The sequence below is a fragment of the Tiliqua scincoides genome, chromosome 2 (genome assembly GCF_035046505.1).
Source record: "Tiliqua scincoides isolate rTilSci1 chromosome 2, rTilSci1.hap2, whole genome shotgun sequence".
NCBI lineage: Eukaryota > Metazoa > Chordata > Lepidosauria > Squamata > Scincidae > Tiliqua > Tiliqua scincoides.
The window spans coordinates 226,671,445-226,690,967 of record NC_089822.1 but is presented as its reverse complement, the minus strand read 5'-3'; the positions used below and the strand labels follow the sequence as shown (position 1 = coordinate 226,690,967).

The window sequence follows — 19,523 nt, the reverse complement described above, 5'->3', positions numbered from 1 at the left end:
TGATCTGATGTGCTAGTCCTTCAACCCAGTAGGAAGCCCACACTAATAAACACTAGAGTGCCTTATCTAGAATGTTTTATCCCAGATAGTGTTCCCTATGGTTTTTATTATGTAGAAATGTAGCCTTTAATTCAATGTTTTGCCAGTTCTATGCTTGAGATCATTAGAAAAGGTATTGAGAACAAAACGGCTAATATTATAATGCTGTTGTACAAATTGAAGGTAAGGCCACACCTGGAGTATTGTGTCCAGTTCTGGTCACCGCATCTCAGAAAAGATATAGTGGAAATGGAAAAGGTGCAAAAGAGAGCGACTAAGATGATTACTGGGCTGGGGCACCTTCCTTATGAGGAAAGGCTATGGCGTTTGGGCCTCTTCAACCTAGAAAAGAGGCGCCTGATGGGGAACATGATTGAGACATACAAAATTATGCACGGGAAGGACAGAGTGGATAGAGAGATGTTCTTTACACTCTCACATAACACCAGAGCCAGGGGACATCCACTAAAATTGAGTGTTGGGAGAGTTAGAACAGACAAAAGAAAATATTTCTTTACTCAGCGTGTGGTTGGTCTGTGGAACTCCTTGCCACAGAATGTGGTGATGGTGTCTGATCTGGATGCCTTTAAAAGGGAATTGGACAAGTTTCTGGAGGAAAAATCCATTACAGGTTACAAGCCATGATGTGTATGTGCAACCTCCTGATTTTAGAAATGGGCTATGTCAGAATGCCAGATGCAAGGGAGGGCACCAGGATGCAGGTCTCTTGTTATCTGGTGTGCTCCCTGGGGCATTTCATGGGCCGCTGTGAGATACAGGAAGCTGGGCTAGATGGGCCTATGGCCTGATCCAGTGGGGCTGTTCTTATGTTCTTTTGTTTGATAGTCATAAGTCAATTTTAGAAGATAGGAAGTATATACGAATGTGCTTGTATTGAATTCAGTTTCCTTTTAAACAAGATGCTGGCGTGTTTCTTTTCACAAAGAGATAATAAGACTGACATTTAAGAAATGAGAGTCAGTGTTCAGGGTTTTTAAAAATCATTTTTATCCACCCAGGAATGCTTTTGCAATTTCTTAAGTCTACACAGATATGCTGATAACTTAGACAACTTTTAAAAGGCTAGGGCAGCTGAACTATACGAAAAACATAGATCTGACTATATATCTGCATAGAACTGTGAGTTCTACTGGGAGAGAGGTGGCCCGCAGCTGCTCTGCTGCTGAGCTCTGCTGCATGTGCTGCCTGCTGACTTGCTGCTTTTCTGCAGCTGTGAACGAGGTGGGTGGGGCAGCGTGAGGCTGGGAGGGAGTGTGAAACATGGTGGGGGGAGGTGGGAGAGAAGGCTGGCTGGGCAGGCAGGCAGAGGTGCTGCATCTCATCATGGAGCTCTCTCCATGTGCAACCTCGCCCCAAGGACTATGTTTCCCAGTTTGCCCCTCCCCCTGGGCATCCTGGGATTGGTCAAGGCTGCTTGGGAAGGAAGGAGCCAGCCTGCTCCTAGTGGGGGGGGGGGTGTCCAAATGCCCCAGCCTGCATCCCTCCATCTTGCCTGGGGGGAACAGGGGTGGCATCTGCATGTTGGGTGTATGTGTGTGAGCAGCCCCCATCTACTTTGGGGTGAGTTGTAATCTTATCCTTTCCACACTTTTCTGGGAGTAAGCCCCATTGACTCAAATGGGGCTTATTTCTGAGTAGACCTACACAGGCTTGGGGGTCTGTGTCAGCTTAACCCAGGATCCTCACCTTTCTCTATTTCCTCCCTTCAAAAAAGAAAAAAAGCCACTCTTGATGGCTTTGTCTCCAAAAATTGATTAAAAATAAAAATCCCCATTCCTTTTCAGCCACTCCCTTTTTTCCTCCTGCCTCCTCTTGGGGGGGGGGTACTCTGTTGGCTGCTATTGTAAGACAAAAGGCACACTCCTAGCTAGGTCTCAGAAGTAAGTTCTATTGTGTTCAACGGGACTTACTTCCAGGAAAGTGGGGTTAGGATTCCAGCCAAACAGTCTCTGGGTCTCAGTTTGCAATTAGCAGATACGCACAAAACAAAGTCTTCCCCTCCTGCAAATCCATCACTTCCCCCCTTCCAAAACCCTCCAGGTGTGCTGCTAACAAACTCAGGGCACAATCCTAACCAGGTATACTCAGAAGTAAGTCCTATTTTGTTCAGTGGGGCTTACTCTCAGGTAAGTGTGGTTAGGATTGCAGCCTCAGAGTGCTGGCAGCCTTGTTTGTAGTGTATAATTATAACACCTTCATCCCCATTTTGGGGGTAACTGAGGTGAGGTGTTGTAATGGGGAGCCGTGGCCAATGGCTGCAAGGATCAGGGGAGGCGTGAGCTGGAAAATTTTGAGAACCACTGCCATACAGTGACTATGACTTTTAATGCCAGCATTGATTTAAAAATGGTGTGACAAGGTAGAAACATTATTTCCCAAAATATATTGTGCTGAAACACAACAGCATGTAGAAAGGAAACTTTTCTAGCTTAGAATTTAAGTGTAATTTGCAAGATGTAACTTTATTTTGATAGATCTTTATAACCACATGGGGGCAGGATGTAACAGGTGTTTCAATTTTATCAGTCGATTTTAATAATGTGTTCACACAATGCACAATTAACTTGTGGAATTCTCTGCCACAGACTTTCATTTGTGAAATAAACAAATTTTTAAAAAGTGTTTCAATGAACAAATTACATTTTAAACCATATTAACTGACATTTTCAAAGGGAAAATGCCTTCCATTCCAATGTTGGGAAAGGATTTAATTCCAAAGTTAGGCTTGGGAACAGGACTATCCTGATAAAAGCTCATGACACAGAGAATACAGAGCAGCTTAGTTCTGTAATGCAGAAAATAACCAGAACTGGAGAGTCCTATAGTCTCAGTATGCAGTCCCAGAGTTCCCTTGCCTTTTTGTGGGTATTCTTGATCCTACCTCCAAAAGAGCTGAAGGAATTTTCTTTTGTCTTTTGAAAGACGTGTAGTGGATATTGTGGAAGACAGACGAGAAGGCACTGCCTGAAAACCTGGATGAACTTGTAGGGAAGCTCATGCTCATTGGTCGCTCTGTAACAGTAGAAATAGGAAGAGAAATTTTATTTATTAATGAGATTTATTTATCTCGGCTTTCCCCACTGAGTTGCTCTTGTTTTATGTGCAAGGAACTAACCCAGCCTTCAATGAACTTTGCAGTATTATTAATCTGTATTAATCAGTGCTATTAATCTTTGCAGTATTAATGATTATTAGTCATTTACATGATTTACAGCTTAGGATAGCTTAGCTGGATTTTCCCACTGTACCCTAATAATGACCTTGTGAAGTAGGCTAGGTAGAGAGGTGGTCACTGGCCCAATGAGTTTCATAGATGACGGAGGATTTGAATGGAACCTTCCTTGTTCAAGCCTGACACTCTTCCTATGCCACCATACTGACACTCTAACCGCTACGCATAAAAGGCAACTGGTCTGAATTTTTTGTGGTAATGATATTTTGCAGCAGAAGCTGCATAAAATAATTTCCTTGATAACTTAGGCTGCAATCCTAACCACGCTTTCCTGAGAGTAAGCCCCATTGAACAAAATAGGACTTACTTCTGAGTAGACCTGGTTAGGATTGTGCCCTTAGGCTGCAATCATATGCACACTTTCTTGGGAGTAAGCCCCACTGAAAATAGTGGAACTTACTCTTGAGCAGACATGCATAGGATTGCACTGTTCAGATATTTTCACACTGTCAAAGCTTGAATACAGGCCTCCTTCACCTGTGTCAATTTTGGTCTAACCTCACATCAAAACAACAACAACAACAACAGATATTTATATACCGCCTTTCTTGGTCTTTATTCAAGACTTTATTCAAGGCGGTTTACATAGGCAGGCTTTATTAAATCCCTTATTAAATAGGGATTTTTACAATTTCAAAGAAGGTTCTTTCTTTCAAGAACGACTACATTCAAGGTGTTCTTGAAAGAAAGAACCTTCTTTGAAATTGTAAAAATCCCTATTTAATAAGGGATTTAATAAAGCCTGCCTATGTAAACCGATCATTCCGATCTGGCTTCACATTCTGGCCTCCATCCTCCCACGCTCAGAGCAGATGGAATTGCTCGGCTTCAGCTTGTCAGCTGCTCCAAGGTCGCACGGTGCCGGTGGCATCCAACTGGCGACCTTGTGGATGTTATCTTCAGGCAGACAGAGGCTCTACCCTCTAGACCAGACCTCCTGCCCATAAATTTTGGCCTCAGGGCCATAAATTTTGCCCTCAGGGAGTGCTAGAGTGTGGCCAATTGTTCCAAGCCTTTCTGCTGTCCTGATAACTCCTGGATGAACAGCTGATATTTATACATACATACATACCCCTCCTTTCCACCCCGCTTAAGGGCCCTCAAGGCATTTTACAAACAATATTTCAATACAATAAAAACAGTACTAATAACATTAAAACCACAAAAATAACACACAATTGGATCACAGATTAAAGTATGTTTCATAAAAACTGTTCCCCCCCTCCCTGATTGTCAACATTTAGAAGCTTCCCTAAATAAAAAGGTCTAGAATGACTTTTGTTGGAGGAAAAAAGCTGGTCCTTGCAAAAGTAGCCAAAGTCTGCTATTCTCAGAAGCTTTTGTATGCCTACAGAGTTTTCATTGGCTTAATCATGGAGGGGCACAGAGGACTAACCTCTCCTCTTCAGTTCTGAATAGCAGCCATCACAGACTTTTGCTAGTCGGTCTTTGAGGTACTTCAGAGGATACTTGTTTCTTGAACAATTTCGACATACAATCTATACGAACACAAGAGATAAAAAGCTGCAGAAACAGAGATGCTGGCAGACAAGGTCAGCTACAGGAAAGGAAGCAAAACCATGTGCATGGACCTTTACAAGTCTTCTCATTCTGTGCAAAGCACCATGCACATATATGGCATTATTTATTATTATTATTATTATTATTATTATTATAGAAGTTATAGAAGTAATAATAGCATCAACAACTGAGAAACTGACTTTTTTTTACTGGAATAGGAACTGTCATTATGTGATCCTACAAAGGGCTTACTTTTTGATAATTTTTCTTATTTGTTGCATTTAGATCAGTGGTTCTCAAACATTTAACACCAGGACATACTTTTTAAAATGAGAATCTGTCAGGACCCACAGAATTGATGTCATGACGAGAAGTGACATCATCAAACACGAACATTTTTAACAATCCTAGGCTGCAATCCTACCCACGCTTACCCAAGAGTAAGTCCCATTTACTATCATTGTTAAAAGCATATACAGAGTAGCTTGTTAAAAGTACAACTCTGTAATGTTTCCCCAAATGCAGTCACATGCAATGGTAGCATCAAGTCTAATATGTTAAAAATAAACTATTGAAATGTTTATTTCATTTCACCTGAAATCGGCTCACAACCCACAATTTGAGAAACACTGCTTTAGATATTAAAATAAAGACATAATAAAAAAATAAAATATGGTGGACATGCTGTGTTTTAGTCTGGACCAGTGAAAGCTGGTTGGGGGACCTAAAGCTTATCCAATCCAATCAAGCTTACCTTCCCACATGCATGGCAATGATGGCGCCTTAAGGTGAGTTTAAAGTCACAGCCACAATTCATGCACATCATAACGTGAGACACAGGAACCAAAGTTGGAGGCCTCTCACCCAAAGGTATTCCTAGTCTTTCCCGAAGCTGAAAATAAAGCACAGAAATACATTGGGTTATTTTTAGTATTACCATTTAATATAACCTATGCATTGTATGGATCATTTTCTGTGTTTAAGACGAGTGTTCACCATTCCCCATGAAAAGTCTCATTTGCAAACACACCTGACTCCTGCTTGCAGCAGAGGGAAGGAAAGTGCCTCCAGGATCATGCTTTGCCTGTGTTTCAACAAAAAAGAGCAGCTGCTCTGGGCACTACATTATCTTGCAAAACACAGTGCTATACAAAGCACCCTCTCTGTGCAAGACACAAAGTGCCATCTTGGGGGCATTTTTCCTCTTCACTTTCACAAGGGGGCCAAATGGTCTCTGGAAGCCAGTCAAAATGGTGCAATCCCTAGAGCAATTATTTTCAATTGGTGTGTCACGGCACATTGGCATGCTGTGAAGGGTCCTCAGGTGTGCCAAAGGAATCTGGAGCGCAGCATTAAAAGTCACTGAAAAACTTCTCTGGATTCTGCAGCTCTGTTTCTAGAGCAATTGTCTATAGTAACAAATTGTCTGTCCCTCTTCTCCATTAGCAGGAAGGACAATTCATCACTATAGGCAGTTGCCCTAGAAATAGAGCCACAGAATCTGGAAGAGTCTCCCAGAAGCAACAGCACAAGAGGCAAAGACCACAGAGAAAACCAGAGGTCATGAGAAGAAAAATGTTGCAAATGACTGCCCTAGAGGAACTGGAACACACATGCACAGTGCCACTGTGGCAGTCAGTCATCCTTCCTGCCTCTACCATTGCAAAGGAGAAAAAGAAGATCCACCTCTGTGTTAGCGTGGCAAACATGAGTTTCACAAACCTGCAGTTTCCCAAGCATCTAGTTTGGCACTTGGCATTTCAAATCATGAAAAGGCCACCTAGTCTTGCCATGACATGTTCATCCATTCCACTAGCACTCCTCAGCTCAATCCACACAAGGCAGATTTCACAGGAGAGTGTTTTCCAGGAAATTGCAAGGCTGAATTTTTCCTTCCTGTCTTCCAATGAAGCGCCTAGAAGCTCCTCTACAGCTCACTGTCTAATAAACTAAAACATATTTTGTATTCCAGGAGCAACCTCAGCAGAATGAATATTAAACACAGGTGCTCTGATGACCTTCATTCTTCAGCTTTGGGAGGGCACAATTTCCATGGAAAGACTTTCAAATGCCTGGCCATAGGGGACTCCTTTTCTTAAACCTGCTCTCAGAATAGGTCAGATAACCTGCTGGACTCGGCACTTACTTCCACACTGTTGTGAAAAGCAGCTGCACTGTGAGCCTTGTAGTCATCTGGGATGCTTCTGCTGATGCAGCTGTACCACTCGTCTCTTTCAGAACAGGAGCTGTGGGGAGAAATGCAGCCACTTGGTCAAAGTTAAGAGTTTGCTGTTTTTGACTGAAGGGGATTTTCCCTTAAGGTTTTCTTCCTCTTCTGCTGAAGCATTTGAAATGGCCACAGATTGAGCTAATCACCACAGCTCTTAAATTCACAGCAGTCTGTCAGTGTGCCCTCGACAGGGGAATTCTGATTAATTCACTTGCTCTGGAAAGTATTGCTAACTGGTCACTAGAGGTCACTGTTGTGCTATGAAAAATGAGCAGTGAACATACTTCTTGACAAGGTCTGACTTTCTGTCTGTTGGTTGGGACTTCAATCAAAATTATTTCCGTATCCCCTGCTCCAGAAGCTTCTATTTACCCCATATGGGTCCTTGAATGTTGTATCCCACAGGGGGATTTTGATCAGGCACTAACCTCCCAGCTCCATGGTCCTGATTGCAACCATTCCCCTTGCAGATACATTTAAACACACACACTCAGCAATAAGAGCACAGATTTCCTTCCATCCCCTCTAGTTATGCTGAAAATGTGTTGATGGTTTTTCATTTGAGTCACAAAACTCTGACTGAATTTGTCTCAATATTTTTTTTTCTGTGGTGTACAAAACAATATTATTTTTAATGGTGTTCCAAACCTTCTGTCCTGAATCTGAGAGGTTTCTATTTGCCTAAACCAGGAGTCCCACCAGCAGCTTGGATGAGGGTTGAGGAGCAGCTATGGGCAGGGTTACCAGATACAAAGGGGGACAGAGTGCCTATACCTTTAACCATTATATAGAAGAGATAATTTTGGCAGGTACAGTTCAGCATGGAAGGGTTTAAAAAGCTGCACCTGCCAAAATACCCATTTCTCTACAATAGTTAAAGGCACTAGCTATAGGGCAGGGGTGCTCAAACTTTCAACTTTAGGGATGCTGGACCTTTAACAAGTGTACAGAAGAGAGAATTTCAGCAGGTGTAGCCTGTCATCTGTGGGATGACAAGTTGCACCTACTACAATTCTCTCTTCTATACACTTGTTAAAGGTCCAGCATCCCTAAAGTTGAAAGTTTGAGCACCCCTGCTATAGGGGAAGAGAGAGATAAATCTTCCCTAAGCCTGCTTATGCAGCATACCTGATTCTTTCTAGCTTTCTGTTAGATGGCATTTGGGGTGATTTGTAGTCCTACTGATAACAATTCCTAATTAATTTTGTGCAGAGTGACTTGTTTTTATAATTTTGTAGAATTCTAGTGTTGCACCTTGTTCCAATGGCTAAGAGATGGCAAACGGCTGAGAATGAATGAAACCGATAAATATTACCATCAAAATAAGTTCCCCTTTATCAAAGAACAGCTTCAGATTTAGGTCTGTATTTAAATGATATACGACTCTGGCTGCCTGCTCCTCTGTAGGTGTGCAATGTTGAGCTCTCTGACCTGTGTGAAGCATTAGAACAAACTGCCTTCAATTTCCCTGCCTAGAATATTCCCACTAGCATCAGTACTGCCACCCGTCTGTTGTGTTCTCCTTGGCTTGAGCTCCACATAGCTACTGAACAAAGACACCTGAGACTAGTTTACCTTTCTGTGGGAGAAAAGCAAGAGCTGGTCAATGATCCTTGGCTGAGACTGAATCCCCAACACCCCCATGAGTGAGCACTTAACTGTGAAAAACATCAGCTGTTATAAAACTCAATGACCCTGCTGGAGAAAAGAGGGCCCAGGACAGAGGCATAATGAGATAAGATACCATACCTCACCTTGTGGCCCTGACTTCCAGGCTTACTTACTTTCCACACTAGTCAAAATTAACACTGCTTTTCTTTCACCCTGAAATTCCTATTTGCAAGATAGTTTCCACGTTAAAGTCCTTGATACTAGAGTTGCCAACTTTTTTTTCTAACAAGACTCCAAGGCCCTTATTAGCTCCTAAACAAGCAAAACTTTAGTAGGTGGAGTTTCACCTCCCCTCCCCAACACTGCATCTGCATTAAATTGCAGCAAGGGAGCTACTTTAATGTTTTGATTAACGTTAGGAAGAACTTCCTAACAGTACAAACAGTTTGGCAGTGGAATACAGTCTACCTCAGAAGGTGGTACATGGTTCATCACTGGAGGTCTTTAAGCCACCTAGTGGGGATGTTGTAGTTGTGGTTAGCCTGCATCTGCAGGAGGTTGGACTCAGTGATTACGTAGGACCTTTCCAACTCTGATATTTGTGATTCTATGGTCTTTCCAACCTGGACATCTTATAAGAAGTGATGGGGAGGAAAGATGATGGTTCTTTTCCTGGACACCTGAAAGTGCTTGAGGAAAGGATCAGGTTGGAGCTGGAGGAGGAAGAAAGCAGCTCACCACACTTTCTGACCAAGTGAGAAGACAATGGAGCAGTTGCCAGGTGGTGCAGCCAGGCAGCAAGGTGGCTGGGGGACGTGGTGGATGGCTGCAGGCTTGGGACACCCCCTGCAAGTTTGCTGTAACCAGCGACTTGCCACTCACAAGTTCCACTTGGATTAGTACCATGGATGAGCTTTTCCTCCTTTCTGTATCACCTGCCCTCTCCAAGTGCGTAAGAGAGGACAACAGCAGGTGAAGGAGCAGCACCGCCACTTGCCTTGTCCTCTTCCTTTGAGCAGTGGTGTGGATTGGGCCCGGAAGGAACAAATGAGTGTGTGATAGTGGCAATGAGGAGAGAGGGATAACGACTTCAGTTGTGGCCTCATGAATGGATCAGCCAGCCTTCTTCACCTTTCCTTTATCTCTTCCTTGCCTCCACCTTTTTCCTCTCACTGCTTTACTTGCTTTACTGCTGCAGTTCTCCACTACCCCCCTTACAGTCTTCTCTTTCACCTCTACTTTCCGACTCGCCCTTCCTTTGCTCTCTTGCTCCCTGCCTTTCTCCTCCATCTCCAACTTCCCTCCTTTGCCACCTACCCCTGCTTGGCTCACCTTCCTTTGGAACCGCCCACTGTGCCACTACAGTTCCAGTAAACAGAACTCAGACTGGCTGTACTGTTGGCTGTTCCCACAATATTTCTCTGCCTGGTAATGATGTCATTGTCAGGTGGGATACCTAGATCCGACCTGCTGCTGCCACTCACAGCATCCCGGAGTGCTACAGATCACGCAGCAGCAAAGTGCCATTCCATCACTGTTCAGAATAGATGTATGGACTCCTGCTGCCATTGAACCTGTGAACATCCTTAATGCGCTTCTTGTTTGTGATGGCTGCTAATTCATTAGCAAAGCTCCTTGTAAACAGAGACCCCATTACATTGTCAGTAAAGTTTTTAATCTTTCCTCTGTCATTTAAGTGCTATAAAACGCCTTTAAGCCTACTGTGCAGAATTGGCTAATTATGTCCCCCTCAGTTCCCTCAGGGCCATGCCTTGACAAGTGAAGTTATAAGAAGTGAAACAGACAAAGCGTGACAAGGTTAGAAAAAGTGAGAAAATATCACAGAATGGGCCACAGATCTATTAGAAATAGATTTTCTGCTCTTTGTTTAAAATCCTTGGCAGCACTGAGGTGAAGGCTTCACCTTCCTATAAGTGTTGCTTTCTTAATACAGGCATGCCCCCGTATCCATGGGGGTTCAGATCTGGAACACCATGAGATTAAGTGAAACCACAGATACAATTGAACACCTTCCCCTATCCTCCAGAGTCAAGGGAAGATCTGCTCCTCTCATCTCCAGAGGGTCCTCTGAGCCCAGCAGAGGCTGCAAACATTTGGGCTCAGACTTAAGGTAAAAAAAAATGACTTCCGGTTTCTCCTTATAAGGCATGAAAATTATTATTTCTGGTTTCACAGAGAAACTGAAGTCACATTTTTTTAAACCTAAAGGCTCAGTCTAAGCCCAGTCGAGGCCACGGGTGGATGTCCACGGGCTCTGCTGGGCTCAGAGGACCCTCAGAGGCGAGGGAGTGGCACCTTGGCACCAGAGGGGGCACACGGGAGGGCATGCACAGGGGGGGCACAGATCTGATCCATGGACATTTGTTCTTATGTTTCTGGAGGAAAAATCCATTATGGGGTACAAGCCATGATGTGTATGCGCAACCTCCTGATTTTAGGAATGGGTTAAGTCAGAATGCCAGATGTAGGGGAGAGCACCAGGATGAGGTCTCTTGTTATCTGGTGTGCTCCCTGGGGCATTTGGTGGGCCGCTGTGAGATACAGGAAGCTGGACTAGATGGGCCTATGGCCTGATCCAGTGGGGCTGTTCTTATGTTCTTATGTTCTTATGATAAGTGAATCCGTGGATATAGGATCTGCAGCTACAGGGCCCCCCTATACCCGGACACTCAGCCATTATCTACCACAACACCATGAATTAAGTTTAAATATAGTCAAACACTAAGGAGGTCTCAGGGAGCAGCTGAACTGCCCTGGAGTTGGATTAAAAAATAAATAGCGGTACGATACTGCTTACCTTGCTGATAATATTAGGCAGTTTTCAGCATATTCAATCTTCAGGACATTTTGGGCTTTTTCTGTCACTGGACGGCTAACCTAGAGACAAGTGGCATTTGTGTGAAGCAAAGAAGGAAGTTACAGCCCAATTCAGCATAATTCCCCTGGCGCCAGTGTAGCTGCTCCAGTGTGATGCGCACTGTACCCTGTGGGGCAGTCTGATGCAACGAACAGTGGTGAGAGGCTTAGGCCCAGTCCTATCCAACTTTCCATCACTGATGCAGCCACTATAGAGCCCCAAGGTAAGGGAACAAATGAGGCTTTCATGACTGTCCTCCCACTGCAGGATGCAATGTGCACCCTGTTGGCATGGCTGCACTGGAGCTGGAAAGTTGGATAGAATTGGGCCCTCAGGGCTTTTTCAAGTAAACAAAAAGCACACGCTAAAGCTCTGCCCGCCAAGCCAAGGCTCCTATCACTGCTTGTTGTGTTGCATTACTGGTCTTTCTGGCAGACAGTGGGGATCAGGGGGGTACCTTGTGTAGCACCAGACACCACCTCAAGTACCACTGGTTTAGATATGCTGGTCTATGGTAAAGGTAGATCCCACATTTTCCATAGTTGCTCAAATTGCAGATCCCTGGAGCACAGCAGCTCTCCACAGCTGTGAAGGTGGGGAAATGAATGCTCCCACAATCAGGAGATTTTTATCCTTTAAAGGTTTGACCCATTCAAAATTTTTTTGATAAGTAACAATCAAATCCCCTCTGTCCAGGGGATGGACAGAGTCAAGGGATAGAGAGATGCTCTTTTCCCTCTCACATAACACCAGAACCAGGGTTCACCCACGAAAGTTGAGTGTTGGGAAGAGTTAGGACAGACAGAAGAAAATATTTCTTTACCCAGCGTGTAATTAGTTTGTGGAACTTCTTGCCACAGGATGTAGTGATGGCATCTTGCCTGGATGCCTTTAAGAGGGGATTGGACAAATTTCTGGAGAAAAAGTTCATTATGGGTTACAAGTCATAGTAGGTATGTGTAAGCTCTTGGTTTTAGAGGCAAGCTGCCTCTGATTGCCAGATGTAGGGGAGGGCACCAGGACGCAGGTTGTGTCTGTTGTCTTGTGTGCTCCCTCAGGCATTTGGTGGGCCACTGTGAGATACAGGAAGCTGGACTAGGTGGGCCCTTGGCCTGATCCAGCAGGGCTCTTCTTATGTTCTTATGTAATCAACAATCTATGTAGTAATTGCTGAGGGAACTGACTACACTGGTTTTTTTGGCGTGGGTTTTCTTTCAGTTTAAAAATTGGCAGAATATTCAACCCACAAGTCATTCAGCTTCTAGGCCAATCACCCTCACTGGTTACAGATCCCTACAAACAATAGGAAGAGAGGAGATGGGAAAATAGATGGAGGCCCTGATCAGGGATAATTTTCACACAGTTCAAGAAAGCTAGAGTAGATTAGTGCCAGGTCCAATCGTGTTTTGTTGTATTCTTAGGTGGTTGTGGGCCAGTTCCTTTTCTACTATTGCTGCCTCAGTCCCTGAACTATTAATACAGTTCTCAGTACCCTCAAAAAGAGCTATGCAGAATCCTGATTGGACAGTAAATCTGATTTTGTTTTACATTATTCATATCAAGTCCATTTGCAAATTGCCTCATTAGGACTTAATTAACATGCTTGTTCACGGCTTTTGAACTTGTTTTAAAACTCTTGTGTTTTAACTGTATCTTGTTTTCCTCTCTAGCTGAAATAAAGAACTAACAAATCTGGAGATGTTCCCTTTTCCTTTCCCAGCTATGAGAACAGACAAACACTGGTCACAAAAAGCACACCGCCAGGTTTTCAGTTAAATGAAATTTAGAGAGAAACAAAAAGACGGGGCATAAGATTACCCTCATGCCAGACACAGCCAAGGTGTTTTTCAGGCGATACTTGCCATCCTTCTGGGGATACGTATACAGCAGAACATCATTCATCTGTATAAAGAGAAAGAAGAAATCAATTACTTGCACTGTGCCTTATGAGTCTTGCTGGTATTCAGGGTCCAGCACAAGGAGCAACTTGATGAACTACCTGAATGTTTACTGAAGACAGAACTGTTCTCCACATTTCAGATCAGGGTTTAAGCTTCTGCAAAGATCATATTGCATTGGTAAAAATGTAGTCAGGTGTTTGCGGTGGAGTGGGCAAATGACTGCTGCACCTCCTGCTTAGCTTGCCACTCAGGACCTGACTCACAGAAGGTATATAGGGGTTTTGGTTTTTTCCCTACTAAAGAGCTCTGTCACCAAAAACTGCAAAGAGTATATGATTCCAGAATTAAGAACCTTTAAACTCTTAATTTTATTTATGAAATATATTTATTTCCTACCATTTAAGAACAATTCTTCCCAAGGATGCCCAATAATTTGCAAAGAAGAAGAAATGGGAAGCTCTGCTGTGTCAATTGTACTTATTACTAGTTATCAGTTGAGGATGGAAGAGGTTCTAAGAACTCCCATTTCTAATCATGTTGGGCAAGTTATATGCACAGAAGGACCAGCATACTGACCATACATCAATATAAAAGAAAATCATTATAAAATACTTTATCACTGGTACCCAACATGTTACTGTTGACATAACCTATAGGAAAGTAGGAGTTAAAGTAGCTGGAGATACATTCTAATGCAGCGTTTCTCAAACTGTGGGTCGGGACCCACTAGGTGGGTTGCGAGCCCATTTCAGGTGGGTCCCCATTCATTTCAATATTTTATTTTTTAATATATTAGACTTGATGCTACCATGGTATGTGATTGCATTTGGAGAAATGTTACAGACCTGTACTTTTAACAAGCTACTGTGTATATTCTTTTAACAATGATAGTAAATGGGACTTACTCCTGGGTAAGTGTGAATAGAATTGCAGCCTAGGATTGTAAAAAATTTTCCTGCTTGATGATGTCACTTCTGGTCATGACATCACTTCTGGTGGGTCCTGACAGATTCTCATTCTAAAAAGTGGGTCCCAGTGCTAAATGTATGAGAACCACTGTTCTAATGAACTGATGCATATCTGGTTGGTTCGCCCTGTACTTATAATATTTTATATATCAATTTTGCAATGTAATGATACAGCACCCCACTTCTCTGAATCCTTTGATGATCTTGCTTGGGTTGGATTCAGAAGGTTGAATTAAAATGGACAAATCAGGAGTCTGTATGAAATTTAATGATCCTTACTGCTAACTGACAGAATATATCTAATGACCCAGTCCTATGCTTTCTTTCCCCTGCTAATGCAGGTGCACCAAAACAATATGAACTGCAGAGCAGGAGACAGTCTCAGAGGTCTCCTCTGGGTAAAGAAATGTTTCTAAAGAAACAGCATGGAGGGGTCTACTTGGACCCACACCAGCGAAATCACTGGGGGAGTTCCATGTGGATCTGGGCCATGGTATTGGGACTGGAAAGGAGGACTGGATTTGGTGGCTGACACTGCTGCTGAACCTGTCCTCTTCCCAGACCCGATCCTCCCCCCCCCCCAACATGTTCATTTTTTAAAATGATGAATGCATCTATGGAGTGGAGAGACCCTACTAGGACTAAGACTGTACTTCTGGTGGAGGAGGGGTTTAACTCTTCCCCCTTGCACCATTTCCCAGTTGAAATTCCCCATTCCTATTTGTTGTTTGGTACAAAATACGTAGGTACCTCTGATTCTATGTCAACCAGGTTTTTGTGAATTTACCATAATACAGAAATGATAGGTGCAAAAAGGAATTACTTCCTTGCTACTTCTTTTAAAGTTCCCATGCTTATTTTTCCAACTTCAGGAACAGAAGACTGCATATGACAAGGTGACAAATGGGTTGTCAAAGAGGTTTGTGTATCATTTACTTATTGCTTCATAAATTACCCATGCTGCCAACATTAATATAATCATCACAGTGACCCCTGCACAGTCATGAGATTATAAATCCCAGTTTAACAAGGACTGAACATACCCATAGAGACAAATTCATTAAGGCTTCTGGGAACCTGGAGATTGGTGAGGTTAGGGGAGGAAAAACCTCAGCTATTAAAAACTGGCCCACTGAACTGAATTTCATTGGGAAATAATGATTAAATGTGGGTTTGTAGCAATGAATGCCATAGGAAAAACATCAGAAGTTAATTTTGCTACTAAGCTGCAAAAACATTCTTAGTTCATACAGGTTGTAACATGTACTGAGCCTCCAAAATGAGATGCTTCTTGTGCAGAAATACATACAAGAAATAGGTTGGTGCTGGTAGGATCCTTTGAATACAGTATGCTAAGCGTACTTAATTATAGGAAAGGTTGTGCCCTTTCCTTGCCTGTTAAGGCAGCTATATCATTTGGGGTCATTCCAAGTCACAGAAAAGGTGGCTACTGCTAGTGAAAGACACCCTACCAACCAAAAAATTAGCTCATGTGAGGCATTGTCAGGCTCTTCCCAGCATGCACCGCTGCACCTCGTTAACTAATTCTGTTCATTTTATGGAGAAGAAACAGTTCCACAAAGCCCAAGACATTGAATGGCTGGTGATGATTAAGGAAACCACCCTCGTGCAGGCTGTTGCTATGGCAGCCATGATTAGTATCCTTCAGTTTTATTAAACATTAATAGTGGTTGTGTTTGTTAATTGCCCATTAGAGTTACTTCCCATCTGTTTTGTCTTTACATATAGGGAAGTATGTCTATAATCTTTTTTAAGGCTCACTAGTCATGACTTTCCACTATGAAATTCAAATTAACATTGGTACCATAATCCATATAGTCGCACCCATATCGTTATTTTGTTTATACCTTCAGATCTTTAACTTTACAATTCCCCTCCTTTGTGTACTGGAATCATACTAGCCATCTTGCTTCAGAAGATATATAGAGCTCCTTAACATGAGACTGTACACCACTCTGAAGCAAGTCCATCAACTTGTCCAAAATCTCCAGGCTGGCAATCCCATTTTATGAAGTTTTCAGCCAGAAGCTGAAATGCTGGATCTTCACCATCCAATCAGGAAGTTTGATTTTCACTTTAATTGATGGTGTCAAGCACAAACCCTCACTCCTTATTTCTTCAAGTGTTTCATTTTAATAGGGCTTATTATTTGGAAAGTATAAAAGATGCCCTCTATGTGCCACATTCATCTTATTGGATCTGGCTGTCACAGATCTTGGAACAAGACTGACTAGTCTGCCTGTTATTTCCTCTCTGCATTTTCTCTCTCTAAGATATTAAACTACCTATTACACAGGACTGCCATTTGGCAGTCCTATGTCACATTTTCCCTGTCCCTCTACTTCATATCATCTAATTCATCAAGAGCTTGTTTCCTGACATCATTACAATGTGCATTTCCTCTCCCACACCAGGAAGCAGTCAATGATGGGAAGTCAAGGTAGGGGAACACATACTGTAATAAATAAACATCACTTGCTTTATATGTTACATTGGGGAACAGGGGAACTCAACATGGGGCTTCCACTTGAGGTTGCAGCACTGTGTTCTCTGGTAATGTGTAGTCCTGCCATGAATGATGTGTGGATTTCACTGAATCTTTTTGTCCTGAATTTGGTCCAAATATATTGATAATTTGATCCAAATATATTGATATCTACTAGGAAAAAAAGTTCTTGCCAAAAGTCTATCTTATGACAACATTTTGCTACACACTATTACCATCAGTAGTGCAATTTCAAATTACAACATTTTTTTAAAACCTAATCCCCAGGATTGGTGTCTAAAATGGGTATTAAATAACATACCATGGAAGGTGGTAGCTATTCATGCCCACGCCAAAGCAGTGTTTCTCAAGAAATTGTTGAGAGCATGAGTGAATAGATAACATCTAGCTTGAAGAGATCCCTTCAGGCAGAAGTGTGCATGAGAGACAGAGAGTAAAAGGTTATAGCAGGAAATAGCAGGGCACTGGGGTGTTGTCTGAGCCAGTACCTCACTCTAGAGTTCTCTGAAATGACACTTAAACAACCAACAAGCAGAAACTGGACTCAGGAAGCAGGCACACAGTGATTCACAGGGTCAGGAAACACCAGATTCAATGAGAGGCATGCACAAGACAGTCAAGGCTGCAGCCTGGTCTGTAATAAGCCTATGCGCAAACACACACACGGCCACTTCTCATGTTAGGTTTTGCAGGTGCAAGGTGACTTCTGCAACAGCATATATTTGATTTATTCATTTTAATGCATAGACTAACCTTTCTCAAGGACGGATAGACAAATGTGGAAAGAAAAAAAGAAGCCTTTTCCTGTCTAGAAAGTCACCAGGGACAAGAGGAAAAGGAATGACAAAAAAAGAGGGGACAAAAAAACTGAAAACAAAACACAGGCAAGCAGAAATAGAACTTTCCCTCTTCCCTACTCCAGCTTCCCAGTTCACTAGCCTAGAACTGAGCCTAGAAAAGAGACGCCTGAGGGGGGACATGATTGAGACATACAAAATTATGCAGGGGATGGACAGAGTGGATAGGGAGATGCTCTTTACACTCTCACATAATACCAGAACCAGGGGACATCCACTAAAATTGAGTGTTGGGCGGGTTAGGACAGACAAAAGAAAATATTTCTTTACTCAGCGTGTGGTCGGTCTGTGGAACTCCTTGCCACAGGATGTAGTGCTGGCGTCTAGCCTAGATGCCTTTAAAAGGGGATTGGACAAGTTTCTGGAGGAAAAATCCATTATGGAGTACAAGCCATGATGTGTATGCGCAACCTCCTGATTTTAGAAATGGGTTATGTCAGAATGCCAGATGCAAGGGAGGGCACCAGGATGAGGTCTCTTGTTATCTGGTGTGCTCCCTGGGGCATTTGGTGGGCCGCTGTGAGATACAGGAAGCTGGACTAGATGGGCCTATGGCCTGATCCAGTGGGGCTGTTCTTATGTTCTTATGTTCACTATTTATTGTTTTTGTTGTTGTTCTTGTTAAGAAGATTTATATCGCATTTTTGAAGATTTCTATCCTACTCTTGAATGAGGAAGTTCACAACTGGTACACAGAGCAAAATAAATAGCTAAATGGTTCTCTGTTTCAAAGGGGGTCACAATAAAAAGATGCAAAAGAAACACCAGCAAACAGCCACTAGAAAAGAAACTAGCAGCCCAATCCTATTCTTGTGCAGGGCCAGTGCAGTGGCTGCTGCACTGGTGCTAACAAGTGCAAACATGTCGTCAAGCACATTTGTGATAACTCAGGAGTAGGCAGCATGGGCAAGAAGGCCTGCTCTGTCCCTGAATTCACACTGATGGCTGACAGCGCTGGTGAATTCAGTGCCAGGGAAGGGAATTCAGGGAAGGTGAATTCAGGGAAGGTGGAACAGAGGTGGAGATGGAGTGTAATGGGAGAGGGGGCAGAATGGAGGTGGATCAGGCCTCGGAGGGGTGGGGTTAGTGGAGGAGACCTCTACCTTCCTAGGCCTAAAAGCTCTACACAGCGTTCCTCAGACTTGCACTACTTGCAGAACAGATTGCATTGAGATGATGGGGCAGTAAAGTTCACCTTCTTGAGTGTTTTTGGGGCCTATGCTCATTGGGACAATTCTGATGGCACTGCATTCCTCTTGGCTTGTCCTTTCCAATAGACCACGGCACGGTTACCTACTCATGAGTAAACACAGACTGTGGCTCAGTTTCACTTTCCATAGGGCTCTATGCATTTTTCTTTGGCAGCTTCTGAGCATGCTCAGAAGACTCTATAGCCAGTTAAAGCAACAGAGCTCCGAGGGAGTTAGGGGCTTAGAAACACAGTCAGAAGCATTCAGGACAATCCACAGGCACTCCACAGCCACTTTTGTAGGTACATGTTGATGTTTTTTCATTTGTTGAGAAGGATATTGCGTTTTGTGAGCCCAATTTTGCGTTATAGCACTCTTATTTCGCTTTTACCATTTTAGACTGCCCCTACTTGTAACGTTAAACAGAAGTATGAAAAGTGGCAGCATATGTCATTCACACTTTCTTTGGCAGTTCACATTTTGCTGCCCTAAACCAATTACAGTTAGAGCCTCTAACATTCAGCAGATTGCCAGTTTCCCCCATTCAC

General features: G+C 43.0%; 1 protein-coding gene across 2 annotated transcripts in view; it reads right to left on the bottom strand.

Annotated features, from left to right (window-relative positions):
- The window catches only part of FGD5 (FYVE, RhoGEF and PH domain containing 5), a 152,445-nt gene that overhangs the window by 5,067 nt on the left and 127,855 nt on the right, over nucleotides 1-19,523 (bottom strand). For both annotated transcript variants that reach the window (XM_066616284.1, XM_066616283.1), the window contains exons 13-18: nucleotides 13,351-13,434; nucleotides 11,473-11,552; nucleotides 6,960-7,059; nucleotides 5,568-5,705; nucleotides 4,689-4,791; nucleotides 2,942-3,072 (exon numbers count right to left, since the gene is read on the bottom strand). In XM_066616284.1, the coding sequence (XP_066472381.1) occupies nucleotides 2,942-3,072; nucleotides 4,689-4,791; nucleotides 5,568-5,705; nucleotides 6,960-7,059; nucleotides 11,473-11,552; nucleotides 13,351-13,434 (636 nt within the window). The remainder of the gene's footprint in view (nucleotides 1-2,941; nucleotides 3,073-4,688; nucleotides 4,792-5,567; nucleotides 5,706-6,959; nucleotides 7,060-11,472; nucleotides 11,553-13,350; nucleotides 13,435-19,523) is intronic.